This window comes from Ammodytes marinus, assembly GCF_949987685.1.
Source record: "Ammodytes marinus genome assembly, chromosome: 12".
In the NCBI taxonomy this organism is placed as follows: domain Eukaryota; kingdom Metazoa; phylum Chordata; class Actinopteri; order Uranoscopiformes; family Ammodytidae; genus Ammodytes; species Ammodytes marinus.
This window is the reverse complement of record NC_137216.1, coordinates 19,318,806-19,342,717: the sequence shown is the minus strand read 5'-3', so window position 1 is coordinate 19,342,717 and position 23,912 is coordinate 19,318,806. Positions and strand designations below refer to the sequence as shown.

At 42.0% G+C, this 23,912-nt stretch overlaps 1 protein-coding gene across 1 annotated transcript; it reads right to left on the bottom strand.

Annotated features, from left to right (window-relative positions):
* Positions 1-143: 143 nt before the first annotated feature.
* On the bottom strand, positions 144-23,898 carry frmpd4 (FERM and PDZ domain containing 4; the record flags this gene model as incomplete). The annotated part of the gene is made up of 17 exons (XM_080037801.1): positions 144-1,402; positions 1,867-3,102; positions 3,674-4,663; positions 4,772-4,892; positions 5,026-5,208; positions 5,332-5,421; positions 5,688-5,814; positions 6,105-6,241; positions 6,491-6,610; positions 7,263-7,394; positions 7,777-7,884; positions 8,884-8,988; positions 9,860-9,905; positions 10,556-10,658; positions 10,957-11,117; positions 16,704-16,820; positions 23,858-23,898. 17 exons carry the CDS (start codon positions 23,896-23,898, stop codon positions 144-146), a joined length of 5,076 nt encoding a protein of 1,691 aa, XP_079893927.1.
* Positions 23,899-23,912: the final 14 nt, after the last annotated feature.

Below are 23,912 nucleotides of genomic sequence, written 5' to 3'. Positions count from 1 at the left end.
CATATAATTTTTTTATTTTATTTTACATAATAAAATATTGTATACACAAGTTTTTTTGTTCACAGCAGTTCACATTGGTTGTCAAACCCATGTCTCTTAATGTATGGCTTCAAAATCAATAATCAGGACAAAAAGACAACAGTTTATTTATCGAGCGGTGTTTTCAGTGAGTGAGTTAGTGTGTCTATAATAGCGGACATGGTGGCAGAGTGATGTGTCAATGCATTCACACTTTGGTCGCGGTGGGGGCTTCCCGAAGCCACCTCGGCAGCTTTCAGCAGGCCCACATAGTTCACAACGACCTCATCCACCTTGGCTACCACCTCGCGCCGCTCGCTCTCGCTGCTCAGGCCCTCCACTAGTGACATGCAGGCTTGTGTCAGGCAGCAGAGTGTGTAGAAGCTGTGCGTCAGAGTGAGCAGTAGCTCCTCGGGGCTGCTGTACTCCACTGCCATCTGACTGCAGGCTCCGCTCAGCACTTTGGCCTGCACGAAAAGCAGCCGGGAGAACGTTTCCGTGTCGCCCTCCTCGACCTCCTCTGTTTTCTTCACACCTCTGGACAGGTGGCCGACGCTGGAGCGCAGCACGGCGGCCATCTCTAAGGCATCTTTCCGTGCCAGCTCGAACCCTGTGTGAAGGCTGTAGGTTTTTCCCTTCATTGAATTTACATGAGCTAGTCGTGCTTTTAGGCTCCTGTCATTCATAATAGTTGTGGCCGTGTCACTATACTTGTCGGCTCTCGAGGCCGCGCTTTCCTTGCGACTGAGAGACACTGAGCGCACTGAGAAGAGAGCATGTGAGGTCGTCTCTCTTCTGTCCTCATCGTCACCTTCAGTGTTTGTCTTCTGGCGCAGGAAGCAGTGACTGAACGGCCCCCGGCGACATCTCCTCCATGTACCTGCATCCTGCCTTGGTGCTGCTGATTCTGGCAGCAGCACGGAGGCTCCTCGTAGTAGCAGCCTCTTACCAGACAGATTAGAGGCGACTGAATTGTGGGACAAGCTCTTGGGCAAGGCTTTAGCAGTTAATATCTTCTTTACCTTTGGGGGATCTTGAGACTGCAAATTCTGACCACCAGCCGCATTCTTCCCTGTAAGTGTGGCTTTGGTCTTCTCTAACAGCGTTTCTAAGCTCCTGGAAGCTGGCATCAGGGTGCTCCAGCTCCTCCTGAGCATCCGAACCCTGCACGGCATCCTGAGGCTGCCTGCTGAAAGGTAACATTGGGATCCGCTGGAGGGGAAAGCCAGGGTGTGTGGGTCGGGCTCTGGGCCGGCCTGTGTTAACCCGCTGGGCTCTGTGCTACTTCTTAATGATGACGGTGGCATGGTTGTGGCGGTGGTAGTGGTCTCATTATAGAGAGCTAAAGATGACTCTTCCCCAACCTTCTTCAGCTGTGTGCAGGCTACACTAGGGGTAGGAGGAAAACAAAGAGAACTGTTAAGTATCTCCCCAACAGCACATATTCATCTGTAGTAGTCATGTTAGAAATGTTTAATGTTAATAATTTATCACTTTAATGATATCGCATATGTTTAGACATATGTTCTAATCATATGACATGTTCAGATTTTAAATGATCTTGTGAACCCCAGGGAGGCCCCGACCCTAGGGTTGGGAACCACAGTTTTAAAAGGGTCAATGCACACCGATTTTATTTGCCACAGTTTTGACATATCCATCTTTGAGATTTCCTGTAGATATACAGTATATACGTAGATGGATAGATATATAGTTAGATAGATAGATAGATAGATAGATAGATAGATAGATTCCTGCCCCCTTGACTTTGGTAAATGTCCCTTTTTGTTATTTTATTGCACGTACACAGACTCAGATAGGGGAGAGCACTCTCCTGTTTAGTTTTACCTGTGGTTTCTTTGATCTTGGGCACCCTGTGACTTCCATCCCGTGTGATGGTGAACCCAGGCTCGGCACTGGTAGCCGCATGGATCTTCCTTAGGAGGGTTGGGTCCAAGGGATGGCCAACCTTCCCCTGTCCCACGGGCCCATAAGCTCTCTCCTCAGCGGTTACATAACTCAGCCCCTTGAGCGAGGACTCTGACAGTGCATGCATATTGTCTGTAGTACAAAGGGGAGAATCCATGGGAGTGACACAGCTGCTGCTGCCAGTGCTACAACCAGCGTCTATAGAGGAACATTGTGAGCTCTGGAGAGAATGCACGCCTTCACTCTGTATCGACGACATGCGCTTGCTGACGTGGTAGTCGTATAGCCGCGTGACATCTTGCTCTGATGGTGGAATCTTAATTTGCTGCTGCTCACTATCCTGCGTAGTAGTAGTGGCACCACCCTCCACAGGGCCGGGCCCTTTGGAAGGCGAGCGGAGATGAGCATTTAACTGTTGGCTCCTTCCATCTGAGTCCTGTTTCTCTCCCTTTACTGTCAACCTCAGTGAGTGGGAGGCCTGTGAGTCAGTCACACATTCTGGATAGAGATTGTCTGCCATTTTGTTCCCGGGCATTCTCTGCTGCCATTTTTCATGCCCGTCTTTCAAGTGAGTCCGCCCCAGATCCAGCTGATTCATGTAATAGGCGTCTCTCACAGTGAAAGCGTTGTACCTCCCGACGAGGTGAGGGGGCTCCTCTTTAGCTGAGTCTTGAGGAGTCACGTGAGATCTCTCAGCGGATTCAGAGGGGTCTCCTCTTTCTTGGATCCTGCTATCCGCCTCACTCTGTTTTCCTCTTGGCCTGCCGCTCATTACCGAGCCCATGTGCATTTGAGTGAAGTATTCACTGACTGATTTTATTTCCATTGTCTCTGGCTCCATCTCACTGCCATCTGAGTGAAACATCTGGGAGGACGAGGCAACAGCAGACGATTTGTCCTCCTCCTCCTGATGCTCCTGGGGGTTGTAGTTCATAGCTCCAGCTACGCCGCCGCCGTCAGTTGTAGTAGTGACCTCGGTCTTTTCATCGTTCACGGCGACGTATCCTTCCGCCATGGCTAGGTGCATCCTCAGGTGGTGGTTCTCCGGGTGTCTCTGAGCGGTGGCCAGCTCCGACGTCTCTGTCATCTCAGAGGAATTTGTCTCGTTGCCAGAATCTGAGGAGTCAGGGCTAAATGCTCGTGCTATTTCTACACCTGTGCACCAAAGGAAGACAAACACCTCGTTAATGACTTCATCTGAGAATTTATAATAGACTGGAGTCAAATTTAATTATGGTAATGATGATGTTATTGAGCATGACGGGTGGAAAAGGAGTACGTAATGGCATAACACTGACAATAATAGATATAAACGACTATATAATGACATTCCACTTTGAATAAAAATTATGGCATTTATTAAATATTGAAAGAGAATAGTCAAAGATTGAAAGCCAATGAGCAGCACGCTATGAATCACACATTTTTCTATAAAAGCACCAAACATCTGACATAGTGCAGTGTCTAAATGAGATAAATAAATAAACAAAATTATCCACAAAACAATACATATTGACAAAAATAATGAAACCTTAAGGAACTGTCGAAACGAATGAAGAAATACACACACACACACAAATGGAAACATAGAACAAAATGGGCTTTATTGAAAAAAAAAAAATAAATCAACAACAACAAAATGAAAAGTGAATGGCCTGGACATGGTGGTGTCGGTGGTGTTAATGGATGAAGGTTACTATAGTGTAAGGAGAACCTGCTGTGCTACCCTCTGACTGTGCTGGACTCTGGTCCTCGGATGCCGCTAGGGCCTCCAGTGCCTGTAAGGTGGACACCACTGCATCGTTCAGAGGCTCCCCACCATCGTCATGGTGGTGGCGACCCTCTGTTCTGAGGGTGGGCACTGAATCTATGAGTGACACTGGGATATCATTGGAGGCCCCCGGGGCAATAGTCCCGCCCCCCTGCTGCTGCTGCTCCTCCTCATCAGAGCTGTCCCTGAAGCCTGGAGGTGGAGCAGCAATGGCCAGGTTGAGAGAATGCAACAGAACGTCATTGTCCTCCTCGTCGTTCCCCTCCGGTGGAGGGGGCAGGGAAGTCAAGTCGATGATGTCATCGCTAGACCCCGACAGCGAGAGCAGCATGGGCTTGTCAATGTCACTTATCACCATGTCTTCTTCGCAGCTTATGTCGTCGTCGTCCTCCGCGTCGTCCGTGGTCTCCGCGTAGCAGATGTCGTGCAGCAGCGGCTCCTCGATGCACTCGGTGGGGCCAAAGATCTTTGTGGAGTAGTGAAACCCGTCTTCTATGGCGTCCATCATCTTGTAGTCCTCCTCGAGGCGCCTGTACATGGGGCTGTGGTGATTGTCTAGGATCTCCGGGCTCTCGTCCATCAGTCTCTGGTAGCCCAGATTCTGGGGGTTCACACTGTCCAAGGGAGGATCTCCGAAGATGAAGGAGACCTTTGCGTTCCTGGGGGCGTCTTGGGGTTTGGGCCTCGGGACGTTGAGGTAAGTCTGGGAGCAAGGGATCCTGCAGTACTCGGCTCTCTGTGCAGTGTACATGGAGTGCTGGGGCTGGTGGATCTCGGTGATGTAGACCGGCTGGCCGTCGCACCTGCCGTGGTCGAGGTATTCGCACTCCTGGTCCGAATAGTCTTGGCTGCATCTCTGGTTGTTTCTGTCGTCGCACGCTTTCTTGGGTGTGCTGTATGTGCACTCGATGGCCTGGTAGTTCTGCTTTACTCTGGCTGCATGGCCTGCAAAGAGGAACCAATAGCATAAACAGTTTTATTTGTTTATTTTTTGAACACATCACATTCTCATGAGTCATCTTGTGATCATTTCAGAAGTACTTGCTTTCATACCGTCAGTGTTTTTGGCTACATTGAAGATGGAGCGCCGAGAGTCCACCAGTAATCTGTAGTACCCGGCAGTCAAACAGGCCAGATTCATTGCATCAACAGACTCCATTATGAGAGTGATGGGCTGTGAAAAAAGGCAGATAGGGAGATGACAATGAGCGCAAAACTTGGTGATTTCAGGAGACCATAGAAAACATCCACAAATCCAGTCAGCAGATGTTTTTAATTTTGATTTAATAAGTAGAGGGTTTGCTAACCTTTACGTCCAGAACATGTAGTTCCACTCGAACCCTGTTATCATCTTCTGCATACATCTCAATGCGGTTGACATGACTGAAATCAGCCAGAAGTGCCACCAGGTTAGTTTTGGTGTTTATCACATGGCTGATGCCATATCTGGGACCCACCAGCAACGTCACTTCTGTGTGCTTCTCACCTTGCTGTAAAAAGGAAGGGAAAGTCAGCACATCTCATTCTGCATGCAAATGAGCACAAGATCTGCTTTGTCTTTGTATGACACACTTGCTGCATATAAGTTTAGATCACAAGATGGTTTCACTCACAACTAACGTGGATTTAAAGACTCGTCCTCCATACAGCCTCAAATCACTGAGATACTTAAGATAATGGACCTTTGCCTGCAAGGCAGTCAGCTGGAATGGGGGAGGAAGCAAAGAGACGATCAGATACAAGCAAAAGTATATGCAAAATGTAATGTTCAAAAGAGTTTAAAAAAAGGTGCAACATGATGTGTATTATTTTGAAACGTAACACTCCACTAGGTGGTAGTCAAGAGTCTTTTCAGATGTAGTGCAAGGCAAAGAGAGAAAGATAGATAGACATACATATACAGAGAGAGAGAGAGAGAGAGAGAGAGAAAGAGAGAGAGAGAAAAAAAGGAAGAGGTAGTACACTCCACCTTTTTACCAGGCGGCACCAGGTTCTGGTTGGTTTTGAGGATGTGAGTGAGGGCTTTTTTGATGTTCTTCTCTTTCATGCTAGACAACACTGCGGGAGGCAGGAACAACGCCAGACCCCACTCCTTCCTGCAGACACACAATTCATAAAGATTAGAGAAGGTCACTCATCATTCTTGACCGGTGATTGATTTACTACACCCAGAGGTGGTGCATTGACTAACTGACAGGATACAGCCAAAATCATTCACTAACCAGCCAGGATGTATCTGCTGGCTTTACAGTAGAACAGTACTAGTGAGATCATGATTGCGTTTTGTACATTGGCATTCTGGACCTAACAGTATCCTCTACAGCTGGAATACGGCATTAGAAACAACACAGCAGCTCTAGAGTTAGATTCGATCTAAATTACTTACTCAATATACTTGAGGGAAACTTTCTGGGAGTGCTTGCTATTGATGGTTAGAATATACATCTGCAGGGCGGCCAGATGGAGGGCCGTGTCGTATTTCAGCTCTGACCCAAATCTCTCCAATACCACATCATTGCAGCTCTGGAAGGGCCGGAGATAGAGAGAGAGAGAGAGAGAGAGAGAGAGAGAGAGAGTAAGAGATAGAGAGAGAGAGAGAGAGACTCACTCTTATTATCATGAAACGCAAGACAACAACACACCTAGAGCAAGGGTCTGTTTGCAAAGACCATTAATGCAGACTTAAGTCTAGACAATATCATAGTTCTGAGGTTTTTTCACATTAGCGTACTGTGACTATAGTGCATTTGTCAAGTGTTAGCTGAATCTCACCTGAACATAAAGGTACTCAAAGGCTACTGCGTCTCTCCTGAGCAGGTCCACAGGATCCTTTGGGACAAAAGTGATGCGGAAAAAGCATTTCATCTTCTGTGACCCTGGCCTCTGTGTCACCTAGAGCACAAGTGGGAAGATAAGGACAGTCCCATTGGTCAAGCGCTTATGCATATTTTAAGATTTCCTTTCTTTAGATGAACAGGGGACAGTGAATTATGTCAAGATTAATGCAGTTTTGCCGGTGAGTCGAGGAATAGTTTGACATTTTGGGACATAAGCTCATTGCTTTCTTGAAGGAGTTGGATGAAAAGATCAATATCACTCTCATAATATGTCCATTGAATATGTAGCTTGAGCCAAGACATGGTCAACTTAGCTTAGCATAAAGACTGGAAACAGGGACAAACAGGCAGCAAGTGTAGCTCTCTCCAAAGGTTAGAAAAATCGGCATCAAGCATTCTAAAGATCACTAATTAACACATTTTTGTCTCTTCTGATTTAATTCATCTTAAGGGTAAATAAGTGGTTTTCTTTATCATTGTACAGAGGTATTAATTTTCTCTAACTCTTAGTAAGAAAGTGAGTAAAAATATTTCCCAAAAAGTCAAACTGTTCCCACAACATTGTTCATGTTTAACCACTCAAAGGAGCCTGTTGTACTACAGTATGAATACAGACATATTTTACAGTATAACTGGACACAGGGTTGGTCTGCTCCCTCTGTTTGAGTCTTTTATTTATTATTGTACACCCAAGGGAGCTGTCTCACCTGAGTTAGCATCTCCTGCTCATGCAGGAGCATGAGTTTGGTGGCAGATCCCTCAGCTCTTTGCTCCAACATCAGAGAGAAGTGCTCGATGGCTTTGATGGATAGCTTCTCTTGCAGGGTCAAGATGACGTCCTTTCACACAAACATATTCACAGATAATTCGACATGAGAACCGCGGAGACGCAGCAGCGTGCTCATGCTCAGCTCAAAGGCATAACCATAAATTATTTTCACGACTAACACACAGACATGCAGACAGACCGCTGCTGAGGATACAATCAGAATTTCAACTGCAATAGAAAAATAAATATGAAAAAGAAAGAAATGTGAATTACAAGCCAAATTCTTTCTGCTCCACACTTAATGGACCTCAAAATGCCTTTTGTTCGAGTCGTAATACAAGTTCAGATGAAGGTCATAGTTGCATAATAAAATTCAACATTTAAACTGAGCATCACTTTAGATAAGCAAGTGGATTTCATAGTAAAGCAAGGTTTTTTTTCCCGGCACCTACCTTAATGGATGTGTTGCTGTCAAATTTAAATGATTTAGTCTGCCCGTTCTCCAGGTACACCTTCAGAACATTTGGCATAAAAAGAAGGGAGTTGTCCTTCACCGTTTCCTGAAGAAAGGATGAAAATCTTTTGATCAACAACTGTCACGTTCTAATTAAAAGTTGTTTATATGCTGTAGTTAAAGCACATGGGAGTTGGTTCTGAAAAGTTATGTAATTAGAAGACCCCCTGGGAGAAAATTATTGCACAATCAAAAACTCTCTATGGAAGGGACTAAGGGAAACTAAAGGAACAGTTCTACATTTTAAATGACATCCATGGTAAATATGAAGCTACAGCCATGAGACGGTTTTCTTGGTTTATCATAGAGTCGTGTAGCAAGGGAAAAAGCAAGCCTGGCTCTGAATTTGTCAAAATCCGCCCACAAGCACCTGTTAAGCTAACTCATCCACACACCAATTCATCTCAAAGTGACACAAAGACTCCAAGAAGTTACTGCGCACAGCCAAGAAAGAGTCTGGCTGATAAACCCACAAAACCCAACAACCTTTCTTTTGTTTACTCTTTTCACACTTATGTACGAATTGAACAAACAATATAGTATAACATCAGAAAAGCTGAATAGTGTATTTCTTTTTTTCATTTAAATACATTTTTGATGACATTTGTCATTGAGCCAAAACACTGGTCAAAGAAATACAATGATGCATCTTCTTTAACAATCCCTTTCTGGCTGTATGCATGATGCTTGTCTTTTTCTGCTCTGAGGATATGACTAATATATAGCCTCCTCACTTTGGGTTTTCTCCCTAAAAACCTTTTCACTGCGTTACACATCTGACAAATCAGGGAAAGCTATCCGCTAGTGTGCCCCCTTTCTTCTGTCAATAATACCCACATGATTTCTATTTCATCCCAGTGATGAAAAGAAATAGGAGAAGGAGGTGCTTTTCTCGCTCATGCGTGTCCTCATTTTACAGTTAGTGATTTCTAATATTTCCACCTGATGCTCTATGTCAGCTTTTTCAATTCAAGTCTACTACTGTCTGCTCCTGTTCGAGGGTCCTTGATGTGTAAAGAATGATTCAGTATCCAGTGTGACTTACGGGGACTTGGCCATTGATGATGACCTCTTCAGCAAACCGCACTTTAACAGGATTAGTCTTTAACTTGGCCTTCTTGGCTGCGCTGATGAATGCCGATTTGGGTGACTTGTGGAAGAGAAAGGAGAAAACGAAAAAGCAGAGATTTAAAGGACAATCAGTAGTTGCTCTGGAGATGAGTCATGTGTTCTGTTTTTTTTTCAAGCTCCCCACAACTCAAGGACGTGCTCCCATCTCGAAACATGACAACCTCCCATTTATCCACTCGATGCTGATGCAATTAAGGTGGCTCTGTGTAAGGGCATAAGAGGAAGGACATCATCACTGCCGGTGTATCATTGAGGCTGCACAGAAACGGCTGGTAAACGGAGGCAATTACAGGCTGCATGGATTATAGGAGCCGCTTGGCCCTCTCGAGTATTGTGGAACACTACACCTATGTTTTTGTGCAAATCAAATCCCCATTCAAGTTGAGCCACTTGTGAAGTGGATGTGTATTATAGACTCGACACTCATCATTCTGAGCCTCTCACACACCATGATACTAAAACAAATTTGTCATTGAAATGTATGAATGTATTTATTCAGATATTATTCTTTCAAATTTTAGAAAATGTTTTAATGGCATTAACACTTCTTACTGTCCCGGTGTATAGATAATTCTCATGGGTTCATCATAAGTTTCCTGCCACACAAGAAACAACATTGTTGTTTTCTGTAAGCACACGCTTTTGATTTGTCTATTTTTTTTCTCAGTAACTAAGGTGAACCCTAATTAAAGGCTGAATATAGGCTGCTCGTAGTGTGTGGGATTCCAGTAAATGTTTATGTGGAAGGTTCATCTGAGATCTCGCAAAGATCTGAAGCTAGATGAATGAACACAAGAAGACTTTGACTCCCTTTGAGTGAGCGGGGCTAAGCACAACTATATAATCAGCCCCAAACAGACAAACAGCCCATAGAAAATGGAGAAACTTACTGGGTACGGCTGAACAACATTCAACAATATGGACTCCTTGCAGCTCCTGCAAAACACATAAAAAAGGATGACTTTTCTATATAAGATTAAAAAATAAATAAAATGTTGGGGTTGTGTGGGGGGGATTTTTCCTTGGTTCTAGCTATTGTTCTTTTTCAGACATCATGTATACGAGTACAAAGCAGGAGAAACATTGTGTCCCGGTGGTGCTCCTGGCAGCCCTGTCTTGCCTCCTCCATAGTGCAGAGTTTTACTGCAGGGAGGGACTCAGCCCATTCAAGGCCAAAGGAGCTTTGAAGGAGTACTAATGTACTGTTTACAGACTGGTGCACAGGTCATGCAGGGACTGAGTGCTCAAGCCAGCCACTCAGCTGTGTCAGTGATATTAATCAAATGAGACGCATGAAAAACCCTCAACACCATTTTACTTCTAAATCACGGGTAAATAAAGGAGCAGGTGGCAACAATTATGTACTATTTCTAGCCAGTGGAAATAGTTTTATATTTTTATATATAAAAACAACATTTCCAGTGCTTTATAATTCTGGATAGAAAGTTGAGTTCTTTTTTGTAAATCCGTAGCCATCTACGATATGGTCATGAGAAAAAGTTGTTTCAATATTTAAGAAGTGTACAGAGAATGTTTTATTAGACTACATTAAACACAGTCAATCTCACCTTAATGTGATGTCTTACCTGACAAGGTCAATAACCCTCTCCCTGGGTGCAGAAGTGACCGGCTCATCGTTAATCATGATGATCTCGTCCCCTGGGATCAGCTTGCCTTCTGACGGACCCCCTGACGACACACACCAAACACGAATTAAGCTCTAGAAACTCCTCCCTTGCACGATTTTCTCGGTCTCCTGTCTTGTGGCCTGAGGCTCTCAATGAATGCTTACTCACAGGGCGCTGTTCAAATCAATGAATCATCTACTGTATGTAAACTACAGCCTGAGTGGGTTTTCCCTCTCCTTTCTGGATTCATTTAAGCAGGATTTCATCTCCTTGAGGGAATGTGTTGGTAATGGGCTAAATGGATTGGATGAGTCACTGTTTGCATTAGAAGCCACTGTACAGCATAGTGGGCTCTTTACCTGGTGTGACTGAACGGACCACCACAGGTTTCTCACTGCCGGCCACAAATCCAAAGCCAAGCACTGGGTCTCGTCTCATCTCCACCTTCCGGGGCGTTGGTGCCACAAACTTGTCCCCGTCCAGACGAACCTCCTCCAGGGAGCTGCTCTGAGAGACGTGGCTGTGGGAATAATAATAATAAAATGTCATTAAAAACAACAATTTTTAGGTGTTTCTCTCCAGTGATGGTCCTGTTACATTGTGAAGAACACTGCTTCTGTGTGCAGAAATGTACACATTGACAAATGTACATTACATTTTGGTATGTTATCATTTTAAAATGTAAATCTATCCATATTCTATGGTATTGCAAGTGTCTACTGAATTGAAAAATAATTATTACAGATTATTCAGCAAAGAAAATGATGATTCGTTTCAGCTCTAATTTCTAAATATGCAGGCTGACTTAACAAAATCAATAACAAGAATTCCCCTCAAGAAACATTTACAAATGCAACTCGACTGGAGAAAGATGTTCATATTTTTATAGAAGGGGGGTTGGAGGGGTAGTGTAACTGTACTGGAAATATATTTTTTACCTTGTGTCTTAAATCCCGAATTGTTTAAAGACATGATACCAGATATTGTTTTGAAATAGGAATCTAGTGCGATGCTACAAAAATAGAACATGTGGGCTATGGTAATCAAGCTCACATGTTTGTCTTCTCACATTGCAGATATCCACTGAGTGCTTTACCAAGAAGCAGATAGCGTTGTGTGTAGCACCCACACTGTCTTGTGTGACAGAATATACTGTTGCCTTGCCTCTCTAATGAAGATGTAGGGCAGGTATGATCTATACGGTCATGCGGTTTACCCTCATGACCCCTGAGTTTGAGATTTGCTATCTCGATGACTCTAAGAATCCTGCTATCATTAGTTGGCTGCAAACCAAGACACATAGTTTGAATCTTATTCACCCACATCAATGCATTTTTCTTCATCCTTGCTACACAAATTAACATTCCCTCAGCTGTTATAGCTTGAAAACGAAGACATGCACAAACTGTATGTAGTGATACTCACATATTCTGTGAAATATTTTTTTAACAGTGTTTTTGCACTCTCTCTGGCTGCAAAAGCCGCGACAGCAGCAGCTCCGTATGGTGTCAACAATGTTGCTTAATTAAAGCTGTGGGCAGAAACTGGTGTGTATTCACAGTTAGACTTGACACATGTACTATTATTCACCCACTAAATACTAACAATTTATCTTTCATGGCACAAAGACACAGCGAGATCTCTCAATAGCAATCCCAATGCTATGAAAAGACAAGGGGGAACAAGATGTTCACAAATAAGTGACAACTGAAATCCTTAAGGAGGGTTCAACAATTCGTTATTAGAACTATAAAACAAAAAAAACAACAAAGACGTGATGTGTCATTAGGGTGTAAAATGCAGCTGCTAAATTGGTAACGAAAGCTGACAGGAGGTGAATAAGATGTTTTTACCACTTTTTTCAATCTTTACTTTTTCTGGTATGCCAGACCTTTATTAGAAGTGAACCCAATGACACATGCACCTATACAGAGAACTAACAAATGCTCATCCCTTACTAAACCATAACCCATAGAATAGCTGCCGTAAGATAGGAGCAAATGAGGATCCTAAATAAACACACTAACAAAAAGAAAAAAAAAATTAGAACAAATAAGATAAATATAACAAACAGTTTGTAAATATTGACCCTTCCAGCCAAATACAAAAACTAATACTTTGGGGATGATTATTTGCCTTAAAATGAACCCCTAAATCTTAACTTTAAAACATTACAAATGGGCTTTAAATGAACCATTAGGTTTCTTCTTTTACTTCCAGACACTATCCACAAGCCACCGCTTAGCTGACTTTCATTGGCTGATGTAAAATAAGCTACACCAACCTATAGAACATATAACAACGTGTTTTGCCATTTGATAGCAGGAATACCACTTGGGGTCTGGTATCCTTTAATTTGAAGAGCTATAACTGTTATCAAGACATTTTACTTACAGTAGAACCGACTGCTTGCCATTACAAGGACACTGTTCTTATCCTTCCTCCCACTCCCTTGTTTTGCTCTTAATTATTTTGTCATACATAAGAAAGGGATAATAAGTAAGAAACCCTTCATAACAGTGATAAATGGTTAATAGGGATAAGACTAGAGTTCTGGCTTGATGGAAAAATGTGTCTTTTTTCAACAGTGAGAAATGTGTCTTTGTGAAGAAAATTAATAATACAAAATATATTGTGTGCACGGATAGAGGCAGGGCCGATGGACAATGATGGTAATTAAACAAACACCTCAGACCTAATGTGCTGCTGATTCAATTAAGCAATAATACAAGCTAATATAATATATAATATGTACTGGGTGAGTATCATACAGGGGTCACAATACATGTATTTGCATTAAGATATTATCCTCTTTGTTTCAATTAAAACTTGCATAGCCCATGGGTTATTTTGATTATGCATCTGCATTAATCAAAAGATAAAAACATCATCTTTCTTTTCCATGTTATTGAAGTAGTATGGTAAAGCAAACAGGATGGCACAATGGATTTTTAATTGGTGCATTTCATTATTTTTTTTATTATTTTTTTTACAAATAGTTATTAATTGTATTATTTAATTGCAACAAGCATCTCATTCAACCAAAGTGTTTTTCTAAATGTATCAGCAAAATATCTGACTTTAATTAACCACTCAAGCCTCCTTTCAAAATAAATGTTCTGTTTTTCCCCCCAATTTAATGTAATATAATATATTTTCTTCCAATGCCTCTTCCTCTGAGGTGCGCGCATATCTTTATTAATATCTCCCTGAAGATATGGCTGAAAAATAAAATGAAAACATCATCTCAAACTAGAGGTCCTCCTGTTTCCGGGGAATGTTCTTGTGATACTGTCAGTCCCAAAACACCGTGAGAAGCAAGACCCAGAAGCTCCCCAGCTACCACTTAGCTTGTAAATAGTGCATAGAGTATATACATAGTGTGAAAGTAGTTTGTTATTATTGTTTTTATATTTACTTAATGGTTTGTTTGAAAAATGTTTTGTGATGCTTCCTCTTTTATTAGTATACATCCCAGGAATCATTATATGTGGTTCAAAGTCTTCATTCAGTCTAATTTCCTAATGTTTTTTGAAAGTAGAGACAACATTTCTACCAAAAAGCATCTGGACCAAATGTAATATTAGTCATGTTTTGTGCACTCCCCTACTGTGTTTTGGAAAATGTCCACTGCACTTTTGAAGCTAAGGCTTAGGAGAAGCAATTTCAAGAGCCAAAACAACTCAACAGGATGACTAAAGGTTCTTCTTTCACACAAATTACCAGGTTTTTCAAAAATCGCAATTCAATTTTCAGCATTTAAGCCAATCATTTATATACACAATGGTCTAGGTCCTAGACCATTGTGTATATAAATAATTGGTTTAAATGCTGAAAATTGAATTGCGATTTTTGAAAAACCTGGTAATTTGTGTGAAAGAAGAACCTTTAGTCATCCTGTTGAGTTGTAGGACATAAGTAGACCTCAGAAAACAAAGGCCTAATGTGTTCTGAACATTTCCATATAAAACACTTTGGTATAATTTATCTTCTTGCACATTTGAAATAGGTATTTATAGAAATATGTAAAATCGGAGAAAATACCCCTAGACCTCAGAAGGTTTTAAGTGACACATTTGTATCCTCAACCCTAGAAGTAAATGTGTATGTGTTATTTTTAATATTGGGCTATAATAATAAAGTTGACTTGAACCTCGTCACCCCTACACTAAAATAAGTAAAGTCATTAAAGGAAAGCTCATAAAACCAAATACTGCAGAGTGAACTTTATCATTTTACAATTTTAAAAGGTGCACTTAAGATGCATTTAGTTTGGATTGGTGCTTCAGTTTAATCACTCGGACGGCAACCTCAACAGATTGTGTACAAATCAAACCATATGGAACTGTGCATCCAGGAAGAGTACGATCTCCTCCCCTGCATGGCCACCTGCTAAACATGGCTGCATTCCCATTGTGCAGACAGCCATGCATCTAATGGCCCCTAATCATACTCATTAGCTGCTAGTGTAGCTCCACACAACTCTATAGAGCAATCGCAAGCTGCCCTTTGAGCTATATACGGTTAATAAGATGAACAGAAATGGGCACAAAGCATTGTTGGCCTGCTATTTCCACTCTGGTTTTCATGAAGCATATCCCGGACAAAGTGGAGTTAGCTCATTACCAGAAAGCAATATCCTGTTACTCTTGCTCTGAAAGGTTGCTGTGACACGGCTCACAATTTGTTTGGTGCTGAAGTGGTTATGTTTGTCCTGCCTGGAACACAACCTTTCTATTTTTTTAAATTATGCAATCACAGCTAGTGCATATTGGCATATTTTTTTGCTGTGTCACTCCTCCTTTTAGGACACTGGCTACTATTCATTTTCTAAAATACAATGCCATCCTGTTATCTCATACTCGGCCTTTAGAAATGTGTAAATTTTTTCAAATGATAACGATCTACTCTGTTCTCCAGAAGATAGTCACAGCCATGTAAACTGCATTACATATATTGTAAACACTTTGTGTCACACTGTACATATTAAAAAGGGCTCCTGCGTTATTCATGTGCACCCTGTCACGCAGACTAGACATGTGCTCCACTGAGAAATACAACAATTGAGTATTTAAGCACCCTGGAGTCTTGACAAACTCAGAAGGACACAGTCACAGAAACAGGCATTCGATTATTCATGAGCCTTTCTTCAAATTTAGAAAGCTAAAGCCGGAGCCCAAAGCAGCCTCTGTGATCTGCCTCATCCAGGCACACTGTGCATTCAGCCCTTTTACTGCTCCTTACTGCTTATATAACTCCTCTGACATCACGCTTCTCCTGCTGTAACCCATGTGTGACAAGTGCTCACCTCCTATCTCGTGTGCAATGCAAGTATACACATTTTTCCACATTTCAGAGATGCACCTGGAGCACAGTTAAACAACTGGGCACGTCTATTATAATGAATATTATCTGAGAAAAAGCAACAATATTGTGAATGAATGAAAGGGGCAAACATGTAACTAAAACAGCCCAAATCTAAATGCAGCAATATTTTCTAGATCTGGTTAAAAGAAAAATGCATTTTGCACATCCAGAGTGGGATTGAAAGCCCCAACAGAATCAATAGAACAGATGAAACAAGCAAAACATCACTTGTTACATTAGAACAAGTGCACACAGACATATGAAGGAGCCAGCAAAGAGATCATTTTTTTACCTGTCTGAAAAGATATCCTGAAGTGGCCAGTCATACGCCCAAAGGATCAACTACGCTGATAAAAACTACAACCCAGCATCCTCTTGAGTACCGAGCAGACTCTCCGACACAAAAACACACCGGTGAATTTCTTTTCACGAGCAGCCAGGCAGCGTACGCACACTCTCAAAAGCCCTCTTGTGCATTTTGGAGACTGCACGAGAAGTATACAGTATGTGGGTGTGTTAAGAGTGAGAGGGAGAGGAGAGTGTAGGCAGGGGCAGAGAGTGCGCAGCAGCAGAGGAAACAGAGAATCAGTATTCTGAATGCACAGATGAAAAGAGAGCGTGGAGGCAGTGACGTGGCTGGAATAATCACAGGTTGGCAAAGTTAGCATTTCAAAACATCTGTGACTGGGAGAAAGTACACACCCACCTATGTTACTTTAAACACATGCAGGCCACTTACTTGATGTAGCAGTCACGCCCCTCTCTATTGGTGCCCATGTCCCATCCATTTGGGGGTCCCTGTGAAGAACTCCAGGTCCCTGAAGGGGGCGGCCAGCCGGAGGATTTGGTCCTGTGGCTGCTAAAGGTAAAGAAAGGGAAGGGGAAGTAAGCATATAGATCAACCTGATGTCCTAATGTGTGGTTCCATTGAACACCTTCTTGCATAACACCTGTAGTATCAAGGAACCAAGCGGTGATGTGAAAGAAAATACTGCTGATCTGGAATCTTTCAGAATAATATTTGTCCCAGATATATTATAATCAGAAGGGACAAAAAGGAGTCTTGGGATGATGATAAGAGGGGGAGGATTCAGCTGGAGGGATAAGAGGCCGTTTGATTCCGGCGTGATAAACAATGTTGCATCGCCACAGTTCACCCAGTGAATGCAAATCAAATTAATTATGTAATCCGGACTCATGCGAGCTGAGTTGTCATGCCTCACTCTTTCGCGCTTTGAGAAGGCATGACATTGGTTTTAACTCTGGATGTCAGCTATTTTTTTTATCAAAAGAAGTCCAGAAATGTTCCTATAAAGTGGCAATGTGATGCGCTCAATGCCAAGATGATTTGATAAAGTTTGTCAGACATTACAATCAGCTGGGGGCGCCTTTAGCTCAGTCAGTAAGGCGTCCCCCTCCCGGGCCGGGCCCAGCAGCAAACCCGGGTTCGATTCCCGCCCGCGGTCGTTCTCTGCATGTCACTCCCCTCTCTGCCCCATTTCACCTCTGTCTCTCTGCACTATCAATAAAGCATAAAAATGCCCAAAAAATATCTTTAAAAAAAAAGACATTACAATCAGCTATAACCCATCATTTTTTTTTTAAATTTAACAGTATTCTATTGTATGAAAGACAGCAGCTTTCTAAATCTCTATTTTAAGAACATTTTCTGATTCTACCATGCAACAAAAAACAATTGTGCACAGCTCTTTCCTTGTGCTACAAGTTGCCGGAGTGCATTTGCATAAAAGCTGTACATTGTTCAAATGTTTTAGTCGGTCTCATTGTCCACCCCCGATCCCCCCTTTCTTGTCTTCCCTTTTATCTCTGTCTTGCTGTCTTTGTGTCTGCACACTGGTGATGCTAGGAAAGCGGTGGCAGTAAGTTATGTCACTTCAAAGGCTTGTCTGCCATGTAACAGGGCTCTTCGCATTCATAATTCAAAGCTCCTCTTTCTTTCCCTCTAAATGTTCCCCCAGTTACTGTACCGGCGATAATAAATTGCGTGCTCTGTGCTTGTATCTGTGCGAGTGTGTGTTAGTGTGTGGCTGTGTTTTATCCGCACATGCCCATTTCACGAGACATGACTTAAATATCGCCATGTATATCAACACAATGTATAAGCGGAGAGAAAGTTTATGAAATATTGTACATGTATTCAACAGCAAGGCACTTGGCTTCCAAGTAATGCAACCTTAGCTGAAGTATATTGTGGGGTCACTTCAACTAATCAACAATACACACACATACACACACCTACTGTATGTGCTAATGGATCATATTTAATTCATAAAAGAGCATGTGCTGGAGCTGAAATTGGTGTTTTTCCTTTTGTGCACTACATTTGAAGTTGAACGCACATCTGAACGCAGCAAGCAATGTGATTTCTTTCCCAATATAGTGGAGTGTGTTTGGGGGATATTACTGTTTCCACATGGATATAGATTTATTTGACTAGCAGTACATTAGCTGGGAGCAGGCCTCGATGGAGTATATTTAGAAACGCATTTCCTGCAGCTAAAATGATGTGGGTGAACACAACTGGATACTGTCTGACACTGTCTGAGCCTTGTTCACATTATCGATTAGTCCTACTTGTACCCTCCATTTCAGCTTCAGGGCTAAAGCCAACAGCCATGGTAAAAACTAGCAGTGTATGATGTCCCATATTTACATGTTGTAGTCCAGATGTAATGTATAAGAGATCAAAGATTTGCAGCATATGAATATAATTTAAGGATGATAGTATTTTTTTCTTGGTTGTTGCAGGATTACATCTTTAGCAATGAAATGTTTGACATTACGCCAAAGGCCCACAAGATAGTAAAGCAGAGTGTACTTACAGTCTCTGACGCTGTGCCTCCAAAATATGTTTCTGAACTAGCAAATTGTTCCACACAACCCATTTTCTGCTCCTCAGCCAAAATGTCTCTGTATCCACAGCAGAGTCATAGATAATGCGGTCTTTGATTTCTTTTGTCCGCCGACGGAAGGTGCACTATGCCATTGACTCACAGCACTAGCTTACAGAGAAGCTGAAAAGGTCCACTCACTGGTGGACAGTGAAACTGATCTTCCTAAACTTGCATTAATAAATAATGCCGGCACAGTCACATTGGACTAAGTAATCGAGCGCCAAGTGGGCAAGCCATGCTACACAATTCATGAACAAGTTACCCAAGAGTCAGAGGGAGGGCTATTACAACAAGCAGTTGGAAGAAAACATTTGGGTTCCCAAATATTTATCTCAGGACATATTTCACTAAAACTACACATTGTATGGTGACTTTGTGTAATATCCTTGGATTTTGTTTAGTATTCCCTGGAAAGCCAAATAGTCTTTAATGGACACTAACAACAAAAGGACAAACAAAATGACTACAAGTTAAAAAAAATCAATACATTAAGTTACATTAACAACTTAATAAAGGTCTTGGCCTTTGCTACCACGACAATTAACATGAGGGTTTGATCAGCTGCTGTTGAAAGACTACAACTGTATAGATTCATTTGGTGCATCTCTCTTGATAAGGATGAACAGTGGTCATAGTCTGTCACACAACTTCATCAGTCAATTGAAAAAAAATTGGCACATATAGTTTAATTCTCTGAGCGATGGGGGAAAGATCACTTTTCATCGCTTCATAAAAATTGCATGAACAATGTGATCCTTGCTTTATCACAGTAGTTCACTTTCGCTCTCGTCTCTCTGAAAACAAGCTAGCTGCGAAGAAGCATTTTGGTGTGTAACGAAGGCTGAGATCCTGTTAATGTAGCAAGTTACTATGCATTATAGACAAGCCACAGCTAAGAGCACATTCCAACACACACACACACACACACACACACACACACACGCACTCAAGTCAGTTTGAATAATTTACATCCACAGTCTCCATGAGGGGTTGGCCATATGAAACCACACTCTAGTACCACATACCTGTCATTATGCAAATTGACAATTGAAGACATTTATATTTTCACAAGGTATTAAGAAAGTTATTTCCTTTGAGAGGAGTTTGCGTCAATCACTTCTATTTGCACATGGAAGCCTTAAGTGCTCATGCTTATTGCCAGGGGACCAAGCTCTTCGTTACCTTATTAGCCTTCCCAGGATGCACTTGCGTGAGAGACAGATAAGTATCCCGGACAGGTCTTGGATATTTGTGCCTCTATATCTCTTACCGTCTATTATACAGTATTACCAATAACATATAAAACACAAAGTGGAATAAATATATATAAGGTATATTTTCACTCTCCTCGTGTAACAGGGACTAATCATTTCTTCAGATACGTGGTGAGGAGGCTTTGACTCTTCTTTTTCCCTGCTCTCGAATTGAACTAAAACACTTATGCAGAGCTAAACGGCTGATGTGATTCTGTTTGCATTTGCAATCTGTGGAGAAACAGCAGATGAGATGAGGACCATCTCCTGGGAGGAGAGACCGGGGGAGCGGAGTAGAGCAGAGGCTCAGACAGAGAGGAACTTCTCTGATTAAAGCCCTTCTTCTTCTTCTTTTTGTGCCATTCTTTTGAGGGCACTAAACGGGTAGTGCCTATTGTTCCAGAAAAAAACATTTGCCCTCTGTTTGACTTCCCCAACCACCACCTTGGCTCTGTTCCTACAGTCAATACGGGAGCACAATAGGACATAGTCCAATCGGCTATTTGTATTGTGTGCAGCTTTTTATACTTTGCAGGCCAAGTAAAAAGCTATCAGTGATTTCATACGTATTGCTGACCATGTAGTTACACATAATTTCTCAATTTCATGCTTCTGTTCTCGTCCGTTCGGTGACTTGTGCGTCATTGTTTTTTTCTACTTTACATTGTGGTTATTTGACATCAGAGAAACAGTGTCTTCCTGATTTCCAAGAAACCTTCCTTTGAAGCAGACAATGATGAAATAACATTGACAGAACTACATCAGACAGTGTGGGTGACTACGTTCATTGTCTAATCTTTCTACAGAATAATACTCACTTCAGACTAGAGTGTCTATTTTCCCCATCATACCATCTGAATATTGCATTTCTGTGTTTGTCTTTGGAAGCAGTGATATTGTTGCCATAGGCAACGGCGTTATCCTCAGCAGCTCTCTGGTGCCTCTGTATAGAACGGTTTTTGGGAAAGTGAATCTCCTCTTGGTGGGAATAAAACTGCTTCTGTGAAACAGCCCACCCATTATGATCCTCCTGCTATTCTACAGTGAGCGTGTGAACCTCACTGTCCCCCCTGTCAATGGTTGGCCAGTTAAACAGTAAAAAGACTATTATCTTACTTGAGAGGTAGGCTACTAATCAAAACCTGTATGTAGGCTGTATAGGCTTATGCGATTTCTTACAACATAGGAAATACAGTATAATAGATGATTTACTATAGTTGAGTGTATATCTGTTATTACATAACAAATTATCCACACAATACATTCATAATAAGACCATATAAAATAAATAAAGATATAATTATTTTCATTATTCATTGTTTTATTATTACTTTGATTTACCCAAGGCCTCCTTTGCCCCACATTGCTCTATGCAAAAGATTAACCACACATAGTGATGAACTTACCCGGTGGGCAATGAACTAGCGTTGGATTCTCCTGCACCTCATTGTGCTACTCTCTGCTTGTATGCTAAAAGCTGTAAAGGGCGGAACACAGTAAATGGTTGCCTGAGACCTCGTACATCAGCCAGCTGGCTCCCGTTTCAGACCCTGAGCCATTTTTTATTTGCTTTTCCCTAAGCGTCTGATGTGAACAGCTAGAAATGACAGATCCTTGTGTCTTCATGTACTCTGATGAACATTTAGGCTAATCAATTTGTGTCCAGACCAGTGACTTCCTGTGCAAAAAGTTTGCGGTCAAACACGCCTAAACAATGGCACGCATAATAGATTTATTTTAAGAAACAGGGCCAGGAATGACGTCAAACAGTCAAACTTAATTTGCTTTAACTGCTCTTCCATCTTATCCATGTTGAGGAAAAATCACCATCCTGACAAACATTTCCACTCATGCATGAACGCATGTATCTCTTATATAAGGATGACAAAAAATATAGTTGCATCATCATACAATAACACATTATCTAGTGTGTATTTTATACACACTAGATAATGAATGCTCAACAGTCAACACACACACACACACACACACACACACACACACACACACACACACACACGCACACACTTCAGCAATCCTATGTGTCAGGCAATCACTGTGATTGAGTGATAATTGACACTGTCTACATAAATACGGGATATTCATGCTCATTATCTCCACAGTGCTGTTGCCCACAAACTGTTTATAACACCCACTGGATACATCAAAAGTGTAGTACCACTTCCGGCTAAGTGAAGCCAAAGTTCTACATGGAAAGATCAAAACATAGCAACTTAAACTACTTTGGTCAACTAGCTTCATACCTTTTTTTTCAGACACCAGAGGACAGAGTGTGAGAGTCAGTTACAGTATGTTCCCGTCAAATAACAGCAGACATGTTAATGTAAAACGTTTGCTTGATTGTATAAGACAAAAAACAGTGTTGTCTTAAAAATGTAAGCAAGAGGATGCTTTTGTTTCTGACAGGGGGAGGGATGAGGGAAACGTTCCCTTTCTTGTAAATCTCTAAATACATACAGTGGGTTTCTCCATACAATTTTCTATCAACCTTACTGTAATACAAAGAAGCTGCGTCCTGTTGACTTAAATTCTTGTTGGCAGTTGAGAGGGAGAAAACAAAAAAACGCTGTGTGTAGCAGTGGTAACTCATAATCAGGGATAGCATTGTGTGGCATTATTAACAGTGACAGGATGCAGTGACGTTGGTGGTCCACGGGGAGATGCATCATAAATGCTGCCGTGGAGGGATGCTAGCTGGAAAACAGCATTCCTATCATCTGATGGAAAATCCCTGCTACCTGTCTGCTTTAATGTAGGAATGTTAAGAAATGAGGTGAAATAGTATGCTTAAGCTGTATAGTAAGCTGCTACACTTTTTGTTTAAAACCACTGTTTTCTATTTAAAAAGAAAAAATTCAGTATATGAAAAAAAGTCAGTGCAGTCTGTTGATGAGTCACAAGATGAATGACATTTACTGAATGGGAATTATTGCGAAACACACACACATACACACACAAACACACACACACACACACACACACACACACAGACAGACAGACAGACAGACAGACAGACAGACAGACAGACAGACAGACAGACAGACAGACAGACAGACAGACAGACAGACAGACAGACAGACAGACAGACAGACAGACAGACAGACAGACAGACAGACAGACAGACAGACAGACAGACACACACACACACACACAGTATCTGATTTAATATTTCCCACCACCAGTGGTCTGTAGTGTTTCTGATGAAGCCAAATCCCTCAGGAGGATTACTGTCCACTGGGGCAGATCAACTCAATCTAGGAGACCCATGGGTGCATGAGGTGAGATGGCTGCCCTGGCAATGATTGAATTCCTTGGGACTGGCATCTATCACATACTTGCCATCACTTGTATCAAAATACAACCATAGGGTTGGTGTATGGTTTCATGACATCCTAAAACCTATAGACCAGCAAACAAATCAACTGTCAGCAGTTTATATATACGTCAACCGAATCAGCTCCTGCATCCACCCCCACTCCCATCTCTACCTCACTTGCTCATTCATTTCACATCATATATGACTGCACAACTTGCTCCCTTGAGCAATCAATAACTCAGAATTTGTAATCACCCTGTTCCACATGTGATTACAGTTTGCACTTTTCCAAATCATGACTATATGCAAAACACCACCTACTGGAGAAGGAACTGGCACCTATACACAGAAAGGCAAACAACACAGCAGCAGCATCCATCGGACTCACCCTGACAGCTTTGGCATCTTCACAAAGCTGAACACATCCATGTGTACGGCTGCAA